This window comes from Papaver somniferum, chromosome 9 (assembly GCF_003573695.1).
Source record: "Papaver somniferum cultivar HN1 chromosome 9, ASM357369v1, whole genome shotgun sequence".
Lineage (NCBI taxonomy): Eukaryota > Viridiplantae > Streptophyta > Magnoliopsida > Ranunculales > Papaveraceae > Papaver > Papaver somniferum.
Genome location: NC_039366.1, coordinates 10674720 through 10689452, shown reverse-complemented (window position 1 = coordinate 10689452; position 14733 = coordinate 10674720). Strand labels below are relative to the sequence as shown.

At 36.3% G+C, this 14733-nt stretch overlaps 3 protein-coding genes and 1 long non-coding RNA gene across 4 annotated transcripts; all 4 read right to left on the bottom strand.

The window, feature by feature from the left end:
• Nucleotides 1–3591: 3591 nt before the first annotated feature.
• On the bottom strand, nt 3592–5358 carry LOC113313924. Its single transcript, XR_003342125.1, has 2 exons — nt 4879–5358; nt 3592–4098 (listed from the first exon to the last, which is right to left on the bottom strand). It is a non-coding gene; the product is annotated as an uncharacterized LOC113313924 (long non-coding RNA).
• Nucleotides 5359–6506: 1148 nt separating this feature from the next.
• Nucleotides 6507–7513, bottom strand: LOC113311345. The gene is made up of 3 exons (XM_026560185.1): nt 7419–7513; nt 6879–7250; nt 6507–6660 (listed from the first exon to the last, which is right to left on the bottom strand). Exons 1-3 carry the CDS (start codon nt 7511–7513, stop codon nt 6507–6509), a joined length of 621 nt encoding a protein of 206 aa, XP_026415970.1.
• Nucleotides 7514–8196: 683 nt separating this feature from the next.
• LOC113314382 (UNC93-like protein 3) lies at nt 8197–11421 on the bottom strand. Its single transcript, XM_026563178.1, has 10 exons — nt 10708–11421; nt 10450–10613; nt 10298–10361; nt 10101–10214; nt 9950–9994; nt 9516–9742; nt 9308–9398; nt 9092–9204; nt 8867–8990; nt 8197–8446 (listed from the first exon to the last, which is right to left on the bottom strand). The coding sequence occupies exons 1-10, from the start codon at nt 10861–10863 to the stop codon at nt 8255–8257; spliced, it is 1290 nt and encodes a 429-aa protein (XP_026418963.1). The 5' UTR covers nt 10864–11421; the 3' UTR covers nt 8197–8254.
• Nucleotides 11422–11555: 134 nt separating this feature from the next.
• Nucleotides 11556–12278, bottom strand: LOC113314383 (histone H2B.9-like). The gene has a single exon (XM_026563179.1). It carries the CDS (start codon nt 12239–12241, stop codon nt 11777–11779), a length of 465 nt encoding a protein of 154 aa, XP_026418964.1. The 5' UTR covers nt 12242–12278; the 3' UTR covers nt 11556–11776.
• Between the last annotated feature and the right edge of the window lie 2455 nt (nt 12279–14733).

Here is a 14733-nt window from a genome sequence, read left to right as displayed (position 1 = left end):
CTTTCAACTGACTATATGGTGCCGGTTTCCCAAATAGAACTTCATATGGAGTTTTGTTATTTAGAACCGGTGTAGGCGTTCGATTAATCAAATACGCTGCTGTCAAGGCACATTCTCCCCAAATTTGATCGGTAAATTTGCTTGAAACCTCAAAGCTCTTGCCACATTCATTATGTGCTGATGTTTTCTCTCAACTCTTCCATTTTGTTGAGGTGTTCCTACACAGGATGTCTCAAAAACTATTCCATTAGTTTTAAAATAGCCACGCAATGCATTAAATTCAGTTCCATTATCACTTCTAATAATTTTGATTTCTTTACCAAATTGACGTTTCACAAGCGCAATAAAGTTAAGAAATATCGTTGCAACCTCAGTTTTGCTTTGAATTAAATAAATCCACACACCTCTTGAAAAATCATCTACTATTGTCAGAAAATATTGTGCTCCAGACGACGAGCACGTCTTATAAGGACCCCACAAATCTATATGAACCAAATTAAAACTACAACTGGATTTGCTCAAACTACTAGCAAAACTACTTCTACGATGTTTTGCACGTGGACAAATATCACACGCATCATTATTTTTCTTCAATAATCTACCCAGACCTGGTAACCGTTGTAACACTTTCTCTGATGGATGTCCCAATCGCTGATGCCATAGCTCATACGTATCCTCATTCACCGTAAGCACTTTAACTGGAGGCACACCACAGAACATATATAGTCCACCTCGTCGCTCACCCACTCCAATCACCTTCCTCGTCAACCGGTCCTGTATAAGACATAAATTGTTAGTACATTGAACATTACATACTACCTCATCAATGAGTTGTGTAACAGAAATCAAGTTACAAGTTATCTGTGGCACATAAAGCACATTGTCCAATCTCAAACCACCAGGAAGAATAACTGTTCCTATTTTCTCAGAGTGAGCATATTTTTCGTCCGACAGTCCCACCGAACATGCTCTAATATCTTTCACATTTATCATATCATCTCTTTTACACGTGACATGATTTGTAGCTCCTGTGTCTATAATCCAGGATGTTTGATTTGTCTTACCTTGGAGCTGGGAACTGATTTTTCTTGAATTTAAATATTCAAGAACCTGCTGAACTTGACTTGCAGTCACGCCTGTCAGTCCTGATGCATCTCCTGAAGATCCAGTGGCAGGATGAGATGATGCTGTTGCTGCCGAGATGTTCAAATTATGCGCACGTATATTGTCTTATCCTCTACCTCCTCTGCTGTTCACAAACCCGGAACCAGCACGTCCTCTACCACCAGCTCTACCACCAGCTCTACCACCAGTTCGGCCTCCTCGACCATATCCTCTTCCACCTCTTTGTCTGTCACCCCACTATTCCGGGTATCCAATCAGCTGAAAACACCCTTCCTGTGAGTGCCCTTCTCGGCTACAATGCTTGCAAAATTTGTTAGGATCATACATATTATTGTATGGACGCTGGTCTGACTGAACCTTGAACGCCATAACATTATCCTGTGTCTGAGACGCCACAACTCCTTCCCCCAATTTTCGACGTTCCGAATTAACCACAGCTTGATAAGCCACATCTATAGATGGCAGTGGTTCTCTTGCCAGTAATTGTTCACGCAGGGAGCTATACATGGTATCCAAACCAATCAAAAAATAGTGTAAGAAATATTCTTCTCTCAACGTACTAACCTGTGTTACAATGTTACACGTGCACAGGCCACAGTTACACTTTGGTATCTTCATGTACATCACCATCTCATCCCATATCTTGTTCAATCTCCCATAGTACACTGCAACCTCCTCAGTCTTCTTCTGTTTGCATTCGCTTAAGGCATCTTTCAACTGACAGATCCGAGTTCCACTTACAACACAAAATCTCCTCTTCAAGTGCGTCCATAACATGCTCGCATCATCATAATCCCCCAACGTTGATCTAATATTTGTCTCCAATGTATTGCTGATCCAAGAAACCAGCATTGAATGCACTGCAATCCACTCCTCTAACTCCTCAGGTTCTGTTGGTTCTTTGACGGTTCCATCAACAAAACCAAATTTCCGTTTGGCTATCAATGATCTTCTCACTGCTCTAGCCCATTCATCATAGTTTGCTCCCTTTAATACAATAGGTGTGATGATAATCCCTGGTCCATCACTTGATCCCAGATGATATTCTGGTTTCTTCTTTTGCATATTGTTTTCTACCTCTTTTCCTCTTTTAGATGATTCTGTATCATCCGGCATGTTTACTGTTCTAGGGTTTTCTTATTCGTGTTAATCAACTCTGGCTCTTGATGCCATGTTAGATTTTGTAAAACACATATATCAAAATAGTTCGTCCCTCTTTCATTCATTCAATCTGCCTCTTATACAAGATACACAACCCTAGTTTTAGACCCTAGAGTCCGACCTTACAATGGACTGTCCATAACAGTTTAAGCATTGGACTATGAAGATGGGTCTCAATCTGGAAACTGAGAAGATGGGTCTCAATCTGGAGACTGTGAAGATGGGTCTCAACCCAACAGTTTCGAGCCCATATATAACTTTCCTAATACAAATCTTGGTATTCCATAATATCTAACCCTGGATTTGTTAAATTATACCTCCAGCAAAATAAAAACAACTCAAGTAGTAATAGTCTGTTGCTTGGATTCATTAGACTCATCATTATCAACTGAGGAGATTGAAGATCGTCCTCTTAGAGTTAGAATGTGGTGCCCATTCAATTCAGATATACAGTTAGGTGTTCATTGTGTTGAGTTATTCGGTTCTTGTAACTGTCTGCTTTTTCTTCGGGTTTATGAAGATTATGAATGGTCCTCTATTTATGATTATGATTCTGATGATAGTGGTGATAGGGATTTCTTGTTTGTTTGGAACCCAGCCACCAGAGAATACAAGGAGATTGTACCTTACTCACCAAATACAAAATTTCACTGGGCAGTCTGCATATCTGGTCTTGGATATGATGATACGAAGATTCTCAGAAATCTGGGGTACTTGTTAATGTGGATCTTCATTGGTTAGCCAAAGGGGATTGTGATGATTGCATAGTCTATTTGGATAACAACAGTGATATGCAATCGTTTAGTGAGGTTATTTATTAGGAAAAAATATTCTGTTTATTGAGGTTATTTATTTAGGGAGTATTTTTAGTTCTTTATATATAATTTTGAAGTTTTTGAACCAAAAGTTGGTCAATTAGAAGAAAAGAAGAAAATACTCAAACATTAGCTACATCATTTCTAACTTATATGCTACAGAAGTGTGATGGATGTTGAACATATTTTGAACTATCGTAACAACTAACGACACAGTTATGAAATCGTACAAATGACGAAATTATTGAGCCAATAATAAATTGTGAGAATCATTGTTAACCAGATAATAATAGCGTTATGCAAAATATATTATCAAAAGTGGCATTTGAAGTAGTAATCACCATAAAAACGACTTGCTATTACCTGTATTCATTTCGCCAAGTCTATGCATTATTACAAGACTTGGAAAAAAATCAACTTTAAAGAAATTATCTGGGAACAAAACGATATAGACCCGTGCATGGTAAAGCAGTAATGCAAGCCAATAACGATAGTAAACAACATAACATGGATATATTTTCGGTTCATTTCAGAACTTATTGCATGATACAAAACAAGGGCTGAACATGACATTATTAAGTAGGAGATTAACTTTAGAAAGGTGAAATAAGTGAGAGACGCCATGAAAATATTCAAACACAGGCAAGTGACTTTATGTACTGATGAACATAACCCCGTGAGCCTGAGCTTGGAGTCATGGTGAGAGTTTTTGAATCGAAATGATAGATCTCCATATAGCTCATCTCTTTCAGATCATAGGATATAACTTGAGTAGCATTTATCAACAACACCAATTTTGTTGATGATTTCTCTTGGGCTTCCCCGAGAAACATTACCCACACATAATAATCGATGGTATCGTTATAATGCTTCAGCGTCTCTAGGTGTTATGCATTTATAATTCTTTCTAGGTCGAGCTTGTATATGAGATTCCACCTACTGTAATCTTTCTCCATTTCGAAGATGCTGTAATTTTTAGGACATGATCCAGGAACCCCTACAAGATACAAATGATTTCAACACTCTCCAATATATATAAAATTCCACACATCATCATTAGGTACAGCTGGCAACGGCAGCGGCTTTACTATATTTTGTTCCATATCAAAATACACTGACGCCTCATCTTCCATGGTCGAGATCCAATGCAAACAACCATTTCAAAACACACATGGCCTAAGGAAACAGTTCCATAACACACCTGGCGCCCTAGAGGAACTGAGAGGACGTGCTGAAAAAGGACTCGCCGCAGATAACCTCCATGAGTTTGTTTTAGAGGAGTATATTTCTATATAATAAAGATCAGGTTCTTCAAAGTTCCCTACATCTATCCAGATGCAGATAACTTGATAGTGATCTGGAGACTTGATTGGATCAAAAGCTAAAGATACACTTTTAACTCCATTCCAATAATGATCTTTGACGACATCTCTAAAGGGGGATCGAGGAAGAGGTTTGTATTGTTTTGTGGTTGGATTGTAAATGTAAATGTGGTGGATTACGATACACGGCTCCTTGACCGTCTGAGATGTTATCCAAGTGCAACATAATAGACCATTGCAAGAATGTTCAATTCTTAGGCTAGTTTCGTAAATGCGACCTTTCCGATTTCGCGGAGGAACTTTCACACAATCTAGGGTTTTTAGGGAATACCATTTTTTGGATACAGATTTGAACATCAATAGAGATTTCACAGGTAGACATAATAGAATTTGTGATAAAATATCAGAATTGTTGGCTATTTTTGTCGCTGATAATGATACAGGAAAATTCATACCTGATGATGATGAAGAAGATAACATCCTGATCCAAACGCGGCAAATCAGAATTCTCGACCTGCTAGAAACCTATAATCCATTTAAGAACTACAATGTTTACCACGGAGCAATGTAAAAAGTCGGGATCACTTAACAAAAGGTTTTGACAAAATTTTCTAATCGTGAGATCATGTGCATCTAACCGCTTATATTTTGGACAATGTGATAGTTAATTATGTGTTTGGCTGTAACAAGAGACGACCCAAAAGTGATCGCGTGAACATAGGAAAGAAAATAGAGTGATGAGAAGTTTTAGAAAAAAGCATCTAATGTTAGCGACCGAAAAAGAACAACAAATCATAAACGTTAATGCTTCTTTTCCTCTCTTCATAATCGTTTTTGATTTTCAATCTTCTTCCAATTTGTTTCTTTTAATGTAAATGGACTTGTTTGGGAGGAGAAGATACCTTGTGAACACCCCCATATCGTCGTCCTCATCTGATTCTAAAATAGCATATATAACTGTATTGTTTTCTGCCTCATGACATTGCAGCTACTTTTTCTCCTAACCATCCATCCATCCTATATCCTAGTAAACTTTTCTAACACTAGTTAATTAATGCTTTTGAACACTACTTGTCCTCATTTGGGAAAATACTGGTGACCCAATCTATTTAAACCAAGTACAGATAAGTGTTTTCTAGAGAACATATAGGTCAACTAGTTTGTCCTTTAAATGCTTCAATTTTGGTTTTACCTGCATTAAGAACTAACAATTTGACTTGTATGTTGAGATGGTTGAGGTTTTAGGAGATGAACCTTCTGTGGTTAATGTCTTATAAGATGATAAATCACTGCCTCTTTCATTAATTGATTTAGATTCGTTCGATCTTAAAGTCTGAATGGTCAGATTACATTATACTCTTTCGCCGGTATTCACCTTGACCAACCGAGTATAGCAAGCTGTGTTCCAACTCCAAGTATTGTAAGCTGTGTTACCCTCCCCTAAAATATGTCTCCGTTGTCTTGGGGAGCGTTAAACCTTGCTTTTCAAAGAACAAACTAGTTGGCTTGTACGCTGGCATGGAGTTGATGTACGGCCATGAGCAATAATGATCCTATCTAACTGTTTAATTTTAACAAAATCCAAAGAACTTTTTTTTGAAAGGTCTGGGAGGCCAATCCAAGATCCATAGCCATCTCTAGTAATTTGGTGTGGATTAATCCGGCCTAGCATGGCTGCAACATCATCAAATGAGGATACGCATAGTGTATGGTGTGACTTCGGCTTTCAATCCACTTATATTACAATGTTGTCTGTCGTTGTAGTATAGTGGTAAAGTCTTTCAGTGATGATACTAACGGTATGATCTCAAAATTTCAACATCACTAATTCTTTAAAGATTTCAAAAATAAATAAACTAAAACAATATAATTTCAATGTTCTTTTTCCATGTGACAGAAACGACTGACTATGATTTGATGATATTAAATTTTTTGCTCAATTTTCGGTAACAAAGCACTTGGACGTTGCCTTTGGCTTTGCCAGGGGATACGGCAACGTCCTTAAGGAGGTTCATAGGCAACCTGTTCTGCCTCTAGAGAGCCGAGTCAGACGACATTCAGTCAGCCGAGAGGGTAAGGTGGATCATGGTAAGAGAGGGACCTCGGTCTTTTCATACGCAATTTTTTTGACCCGACCCAATTTATCAACATTAAAGACCTTAACAGCAACACCTTTGCACCTAATCTCTAGCTCTTCAATCTCTTCTTTTGACAGTTGTGGTGGACTATCATCACCCCTTCGTACATTAGAGAAAAAGGAAGCTAGTTAGCACCAAAAAAAAAACAACTGCCAAATTCATAAACACTTTTTTCTTTTTAATAGGTAAAGAATTTGGTGTTGGCAAGTTACAAAACTCACATCACTGATATTATCACCCGGTGACTTACCACTGTACTAGAGTGACACCCACAACTCATAAACACTATAACATAGAGACATCATAAAGAAACTTACCTGGTGGTTAGATATACTACGGAATCCGGTACACCAGGAGAAGACTTCTTGAATTTGTTGCTAGGTAAATACAAATCAAAAACTGGTTTTGCTGCGTTGTTCATTTGCATATTTCTGAAACCATCAGTAATTTCGAACCCCTGTTCCAATTCGTTAACTGATATTCCACTGCTGTTTTTTGAGTCCCCGATACAAGTAGGAGTAGAGGGGTAACTCTCATTCTTCAAGGTCCACTGAACACCATGACGACCAACAATATATCCACGTGACTTCAAGTGCTTATAAACCAGGAAAGAATCCCAAGTACACCCGTTCCTTCCCTCGTTAAGCATGAAATACATATCTGTTAAAGAAAGCACCATATCATCAGTACTGTTAACGACAAGCAATGCTCATTTTTCAACCATGAACCTACAAGAACATGCAGAGAGAGTATTAGTATTTTTATTAGTAGGTAAATACTATAGGAATTCCAATTAAAACACAAATGCTCCAAAATTAACAAAGATGACGCCAAAAAAAATATAAGAAAACACTTACAATGTCTCCTCAATCGATAAATAAATCTTGTTACTGCTTCTAACAATTCCTGTTGTAATCCAACATCTACCTTTGTGTTCCAACACCTCCGCCATTCTCATCTCGGAATTCCGACGTGCCTTGGATTTAGGTTTCCTGAGGATATAGAGAGTTGAACAAACAAACTAATAATCAAACATGGGGAAACTAACTAATGTAACAAAAATTCATGTCAATTAAAATTTCAAACTTGATCGGTAATTTAGGAATGAAACTAGACATAGTAAGATGCTTGTCGTCGTCGCTGTCTAGTAAATCAATGTCTGAATCTTGTGTTCTATCGTAAGAAACTTCCCGATCCCTAAACTCCATCCTGCCGACCTTTAAAAGAATCTTTAGTATTTCTACTTCTAGTTTCCTTCTGATGAATTTAGACAAGTTAACTTGCAAAGAGTTTGGTGGTTTCCCAATTGACAACAACCATAAAGTGAAAACACTTTTTTTATAAGTGTATAATAGTTGCCTCCCTCCGTTTCTAAATAATAGGGTGGTTTTATATGCTTCAAAATAGTACGAACATCCCTAAAAGTGTTACCCAACGATGTTCTGGCGTGATACCCTAAATTTTATGAGATCATACAGCTGCTAAGTTATAATCAACAAATGGTCCCAATGTCGAAAAGCCCGGTTTAATTGCACGAGCCCCTAATCTGGTCGTTTGGAGCCAAACATTTCTTCTATTCTATAACGAAGCAGTATTTTTCTCGAACTCAAAACCAAAAACAATGTTCATCTTAAAAAGTTAAAAAAAATACTTATTTTATTTGTTTTCCGTTAATATATCATTTAGATTCTAGTTAAGAGAGGAGAACTTGAGAAGAGACAGTTTTCTCCAAATGCAGAGTTAGAAAGAGAAAACAAGCCATTCCGAAGAATAGAGCAATGATCATTATTATTAACATTGCGTTCAATGTGATGAGCGGACTCAGAAAGAACACCAGTGCAATCGCTGCGCTCTGCCAAACCTTAAGTTGAGCAAATGCACCTCGCTGCAACACGCACCCAAAAAATAACATTGTCAATAGGCTTACCTGAACAAATTATACACAAACAATTGCAGAATAGACAGTACTAATTTAGTTATGGTATAAGGTGAATATCACTGTATAAGGTGAACATCGCCGTTAACTAAATAGCATGACCTAGGGATACCAAGCCTAAACAACGCTCTGGACTACTCTGACATAGTAGTCAACGTGTTTTAGCACAACTGGTGTGACAATAAAATGGAGTAGAACATCTAAACTGGATACTGGTTGGGCTCAATCAGCAAAACAAATTTTCTACAAATTAGCCGCTAAGGAAGTAATCTCTTTCCTTAGGATCAAACGCACGAGAGAGCAAAGGTAGGATACAAACTCGGTCTAATATGAAGTATAATTGTCAAGATAATCAAAACCTGAATTTACCGTGTCATCTTTGAAAAGGATTCCAAGCAACGCATTTAGTTGTGTATTGAATACTGCATCTCCAATACCCAACATAGCTGCCATCAAAAGTGGGTAGACATAACCAAGAACACCGCTAGTTGCACTGCATTAAAGTTGAACAAAACCAATGAATCCCATGTCAGGGGCACGTTCATATCTAATGAACTCCAAATATAGATTCAGCTTTCGTGGAATGTCTACTACCTGTAACTCAGCAGAATCCATAGAAGTACTATAAGCTGAACTAAAGCTCCACAAGGAGTTATCACAGCAATTGAGGAGAGACCTGAGGTGAGTCGCCCAGTTACCAATGAGCACTGATACAAAAGGCACCACAATAGGTTCAGATTAACCAATGCCTAGTCAGACTCTGAACTTTACTTGGCAGTTGTGCGTACTCTTGTCAGCTTTTTTACTTACAATTGCATCAAAGGCCCCATACACAGCCATTGCACCACCCACACCTGACACACCAAGTGCTGGTTTAACTACCTCCTTAGTGAACTCCGCCCTAGTACATAAATCATAACAGTAATAACACATACGAGAAAGTAAGAAAGACTATGCGAATTATACTAGTGTGCAATAAAAGAATGGTACAAGGGATTAGAACTTATATAGACCTTACCACACAAATGCTTGCTGTAAGCCTGAATATGCGATAAGTGGGATAATGAGAAGCATTCGAAGGTCCAAAAAAGGAGCAATAACTTTACTACTGAGAGAAGATTTTGGTGCTCTGAGATTTCGTCCTTCGTCATCTCTTTCATGCAAGAAGAACATTAGTATGATACCTAAAGTCATGCTTCCAAGGAAGACTACAAACAAAAATGTCGTCCCACTAGTTTTTCCTTCCTGTAGAAATATACCAAAACTGTCAAGCACAAGAGTCATCTACAATTAGGATATTGAGCAACATAACAAACTTCAATATCCGCACCAGGTGACTGAAAACATCGGATATTCATCAAACTTTCCACCTAAAAATTGTAGATAAATTATGGCAATTTGTAATATGCAGGACTAAGTTGCAAAGTCAACAAGCATAAGAGATTAACCTACCATTCCATCTCTTAACAGAGCTAGTGTCAGCAAATTTCCAAAGAACTGCGGGATTAAAAGAATCACGTAAGCAAGTCTATAACAAGAACCAGAAAGAAATGGAAGCACCAAACTTATCATAATCGTCATTATTGTATGCAAGAAAACGCACCTGTCGACTTGCAAACATTCCAAAGAATTCTCCATTGAAGTTCCCGATGACCGTTCCTTCATGTAACTGGGAATCATTGGCATGGCTTCTGGCAGCGGAAGTAAGATATGTTCCCTGATTAATCCCAACATACAGGTTCACTCATTCATGCCCATACAAAAATGAAACGAAATAAAATAGAATATTGGCCAGCTAACCTGCCCAACCCAAATAATTGAAGCACAAAAACCAAGGTATATAGCAGCAGGTCCCATCGAATACCTGCAGGAAGAGAAATCACTTTTTTAGCTAGTCTACTCCTGCTGTGAAAAATGATTCAGCAAAAATTTAACTAATCTAAATGAATTACCAAGATGGTGTGAGATTAGCAGCTACATATAACCAATATCCAGTTGTGCCTAGAATCAAAGCATTCTTCGAACCCAACAACCGAACTGTTGTTGAAGAAAATAGAGAGAAAAAAGTGAAGGATACATATGAAATCCCCAGTGAAGTAGTACCCAAATTTTGCTCCTGATAAAAGTAAAAACTAAGTATCAAATAACATAAAAACGAAATTGTTTAAATCCACAAAAACATTCAAGAACAATTATTTGAAACTACTCACAGTATTGACAGTACTCTGCAGATTCTGAGCAGCACCATAAGCTAAAAAAATTAACAAGAAAGCACTGCTCAGTATATGGACATCTTTAGTGTGATTTTGAATTGTATTCCCAGGAATCAGAGGTGCTTCTTCGTCCCGTAAATTTACACATTCCATGACCTTTTGAATTGTCTCCCTGTGCCTCTCTCCAATCAGTTACACCCAACTTAAATTAACAAGATCACTTTACAGTAAACTCCCGAACAATGAATTGGAGATGGATTCGACGTATGAAAATATACAAAGGAACCAAACTACCAAAGTATTTTACAAATTACGAGAAAGTATTCGAGATCCTGAACTTTTCTACTTCATAAAATCTCAATATTCATACAAGAGATCTTAAATTTCTAACAGACAAAATTTTTAGTATTCACTAATGAAAGGATCTACTATGCTTAGACTGCTATGAAAAATTTTGTAATATCAGCGTTTACAAGACTCTCTAACAGCAAAAACTTGTTTCGAAACGTATAGAAGTATTCTCAACTTATCAAGAGCACAAAGGAAAATAAGAATTGTATACCAAATTTCATACAAGGATTATTACACTAAGCAACAGTTGTACCGGTGGGAACAGAGAAGCACGATACCATGTGATACATTGCACCTAAGATTTATATTATCTTCAAATCCATACCTCGTTTATGACTGGATTATTTTCATAGTCATCTCCACCTGTAACATGTTAAATTACAATATCTCAATTATACCTCGACAGATAATGTCGATAACGATTCACATCTACGTGTTTCTGCATATCCACGATGTCATGTTTTCGCATAATGTCTATCACAAATTTTACCAGATGACAAAAGAACAACACTTTAAAATTTTATCCAACAAGATAAGTACAATTATTCCAATCCAATGAACAAAAAAACAAAACATCAATTTCATCAATCAAATACGGATCTAAATACAGCAATTCACCCTATTATTAGCAAAAAAAATTCACCATGATTTTTCACCAGCAAAATTCACATTAACTTTCACCAGGAAATTATTACTTATTACCCTAACAATGGATTCAAGAGCTAGTAAATTTGGTAACAGCTTTAGTACCCTCCGAAACAGCGTGTTTCGCCAACTCTCCCGGAAGAACGAGCCGAACAGATGTCTGGATCTCCCTCGACGTAATCGTAGGTTTCTTATTGTACCTTGCCAATCTTGATGATTCTTGAGCTAATTTCTCGAAAATGTCATTTATGAAACTATTCATTATTCCCATTGCTTTACTTGAGATCCCAATATCTGGATGTACTTGTTTCAGAACCTTGAATATATAGATCTTGTATGTTTCATTGCTTTTCTTCATTTTTTTCTTCTTTTTCTCGATCAAACCAGATCCTTCTTTTGTTACTGCTGGTAAGCGTTTCTCTGCTTTGGCAGGTTTCTTTTCTGCTGGTGATGGCGCTGGCGATGATGATTTCTTCTCTTCCTGTTGTTGATCTTCTTCTGTTGTTGATGGTTTTTTGTCTGCCTTCGGTGCCATTGTTGAGAATTGAGAGAGGAGATGAAAATTTTGGTGGAGAAGATTTGGGAATTTTTTGGTGATCTTATTTATAGGTTTGGGGAAATAGTATGATTGGTGGAGAGGAAATTACTAAAGCACCAAATAATGTTGATTAGGGCAGCCATTGAGTTATTATTTTTCCTCCGAATTTGATGCTGACAAGTTTTGAATAATGTCACTCGTATCATCACCGAATGACTTTAGCACTGTGATAAAGCCAATGAATACATTTTAAAGGAAAGAGCGACAAGCAAAAAAAGAAAAAAAAATCACAAGTTAGAACAAAATTTTATACTGAATTCTAGAAGCAAAAAAATTAATTACTCTTCATATGTTGTGTAATGACTTCTCAAAACAAAAAATTAACTAGATGACCGCTACCACGGTGAAAAAGGCCGAACGGAAAAACCCGAAACACCGTTAAAATGGGACTGCACTAAGTGGATGCGCGGTGCCATCCTAAATGATTGCTGCAGTAGCCAAGGGCGACTGCTAAATTTGAAATTATAGCCTTACGGAACGAAAATTATGAACCAGTAGAGTTCATGATAACATTTTTTTTTTGTTGCCTAAAATGTTTTTTTTCTTTTAATGATATTAGATGATGTATCTTTTTAATTTAGTTTCACGTGTTTCAGAGAGAGCGGATGCATCCTGCATGAAACCAAGTGTAACTTTTAGGGTAGTAATGTAATTTACATTATCCTTTTTGTATTACTAAAAACGAAAACCCAAGACTTTACCTTTCTCTCTATCTCCTCGTCTCTTTTTCCCTTTCTATTCCTCTTTGATAAATTAAAACTACCACCCTTCTATCTTATCATTTTATCAGTTGTTCTTCCATTATAAAGAGCTGGTAAAGCCTTTAATCAACTCAATTTCACTCTATGACTTAGTTAAGATAAGATGGTTCTAAATGTAAAGAGAGTAATGGGTCTACACTTATTGTCTGATGGGATGAAAATGAAGATAAATGGGAAGTATTTAATGATAGATGTCCTCATAGATTAGTCTTTCTGAAGGGAGAACTGATTAGTGGGGAAGGCTTGCAGCGTGTTTATCAGAACGACAAATGGTGTTTTGATGGGATGCAGGTGAATGTAAATTACTTCCACCGGCACCACTTGGTGGCCCTCCGGTAAGTAATTAACAATCCTTAATTTCAAGTAACAAAATCCATTTTTCTGAGAATCAGAAAGATATCTTCAACCCCAATTTCGGAGCTGCCTTTTTTTTTTTTTTTTTTTTTTGTAGGAATTACTGGCTAGTCCAGTTCTAGTAGACCCAGTTAATGGCTATTCCACCTGTGGAAAAGATTTACTCTCTAGTCCAAAAACATGTTTTTGGATTAGATTATTTACTCTCTAGTCTAAAAACTTCGTGGAGACTATAAAGTGTATTTTATAAATTCCTAAAACATCCTTCCAGGTATAATTAGTATCAACACATGTAAATGTTACTAATAATATGTTACTACATACTAGTAGTATCAATACGGTGATACTACATATTAATATGTATTGTACTAGTAGTAACAAAAATATCTTATTGTTACTAGTAAATTATGTAACTACTTTACTATACTAAACTAATATACTAGTATACTACTATAGTATAGTATATTAGTAAACTAGTAGTAACTAGTACTAGTAGTAAAATATGTAATATCAATACATAACAATTTTTTTTGATATATAGTATCAATACATAACATACTACATATCAATATGTAGTATCAATATATAACACAGAACATATCAAACATACTACATATCAATATATAACATACTACATAGTATCAATATATAACATACTACATATTGATATGTAGTATCAATATATAACATACTACATATATGGTATATATTGATATGTAGTATGTTTGATAAACATACTACATATCAATATGTAATATCAATATATAACATACTACATATCAAACATACTACATATTAATAGATAACATACTACATATCAATATGTAGTATCAATACATAACATACTACATTTCAATATGTAGTATCAATACATAACATATTACTACTAGTATACTACATACTACATATGTTATTACTACATACTATATACTAGTTACTACTAGTATATTACATACTACATATGTTATTACTACATACTACATACTAGTTACTACTAATTACTACTAGTATACTACTAGTATACTAATATACTAGTAGTAACATATGTAATATGTAGTAACATATGTATTATTATACGTAATGTTATATACTAAGGTTAGTAGAGTAATTTTACTCTTTTTAAAACTATTTTGGACTAGGGAGTAAATATTTTTTGGCGCTGGACTAGCCAGTAACCCGGATCGGGTTTTCTGGACAAAGCAGTAAATTCCTCTTTTTTTTCTTTGTTCAATTGCTGGTATTAGGTATGGTTTATAAATCGGGCGATCCGGGTCCGACTCGTATACCCAGATACCCTCGTCTTCTTCACCCGTT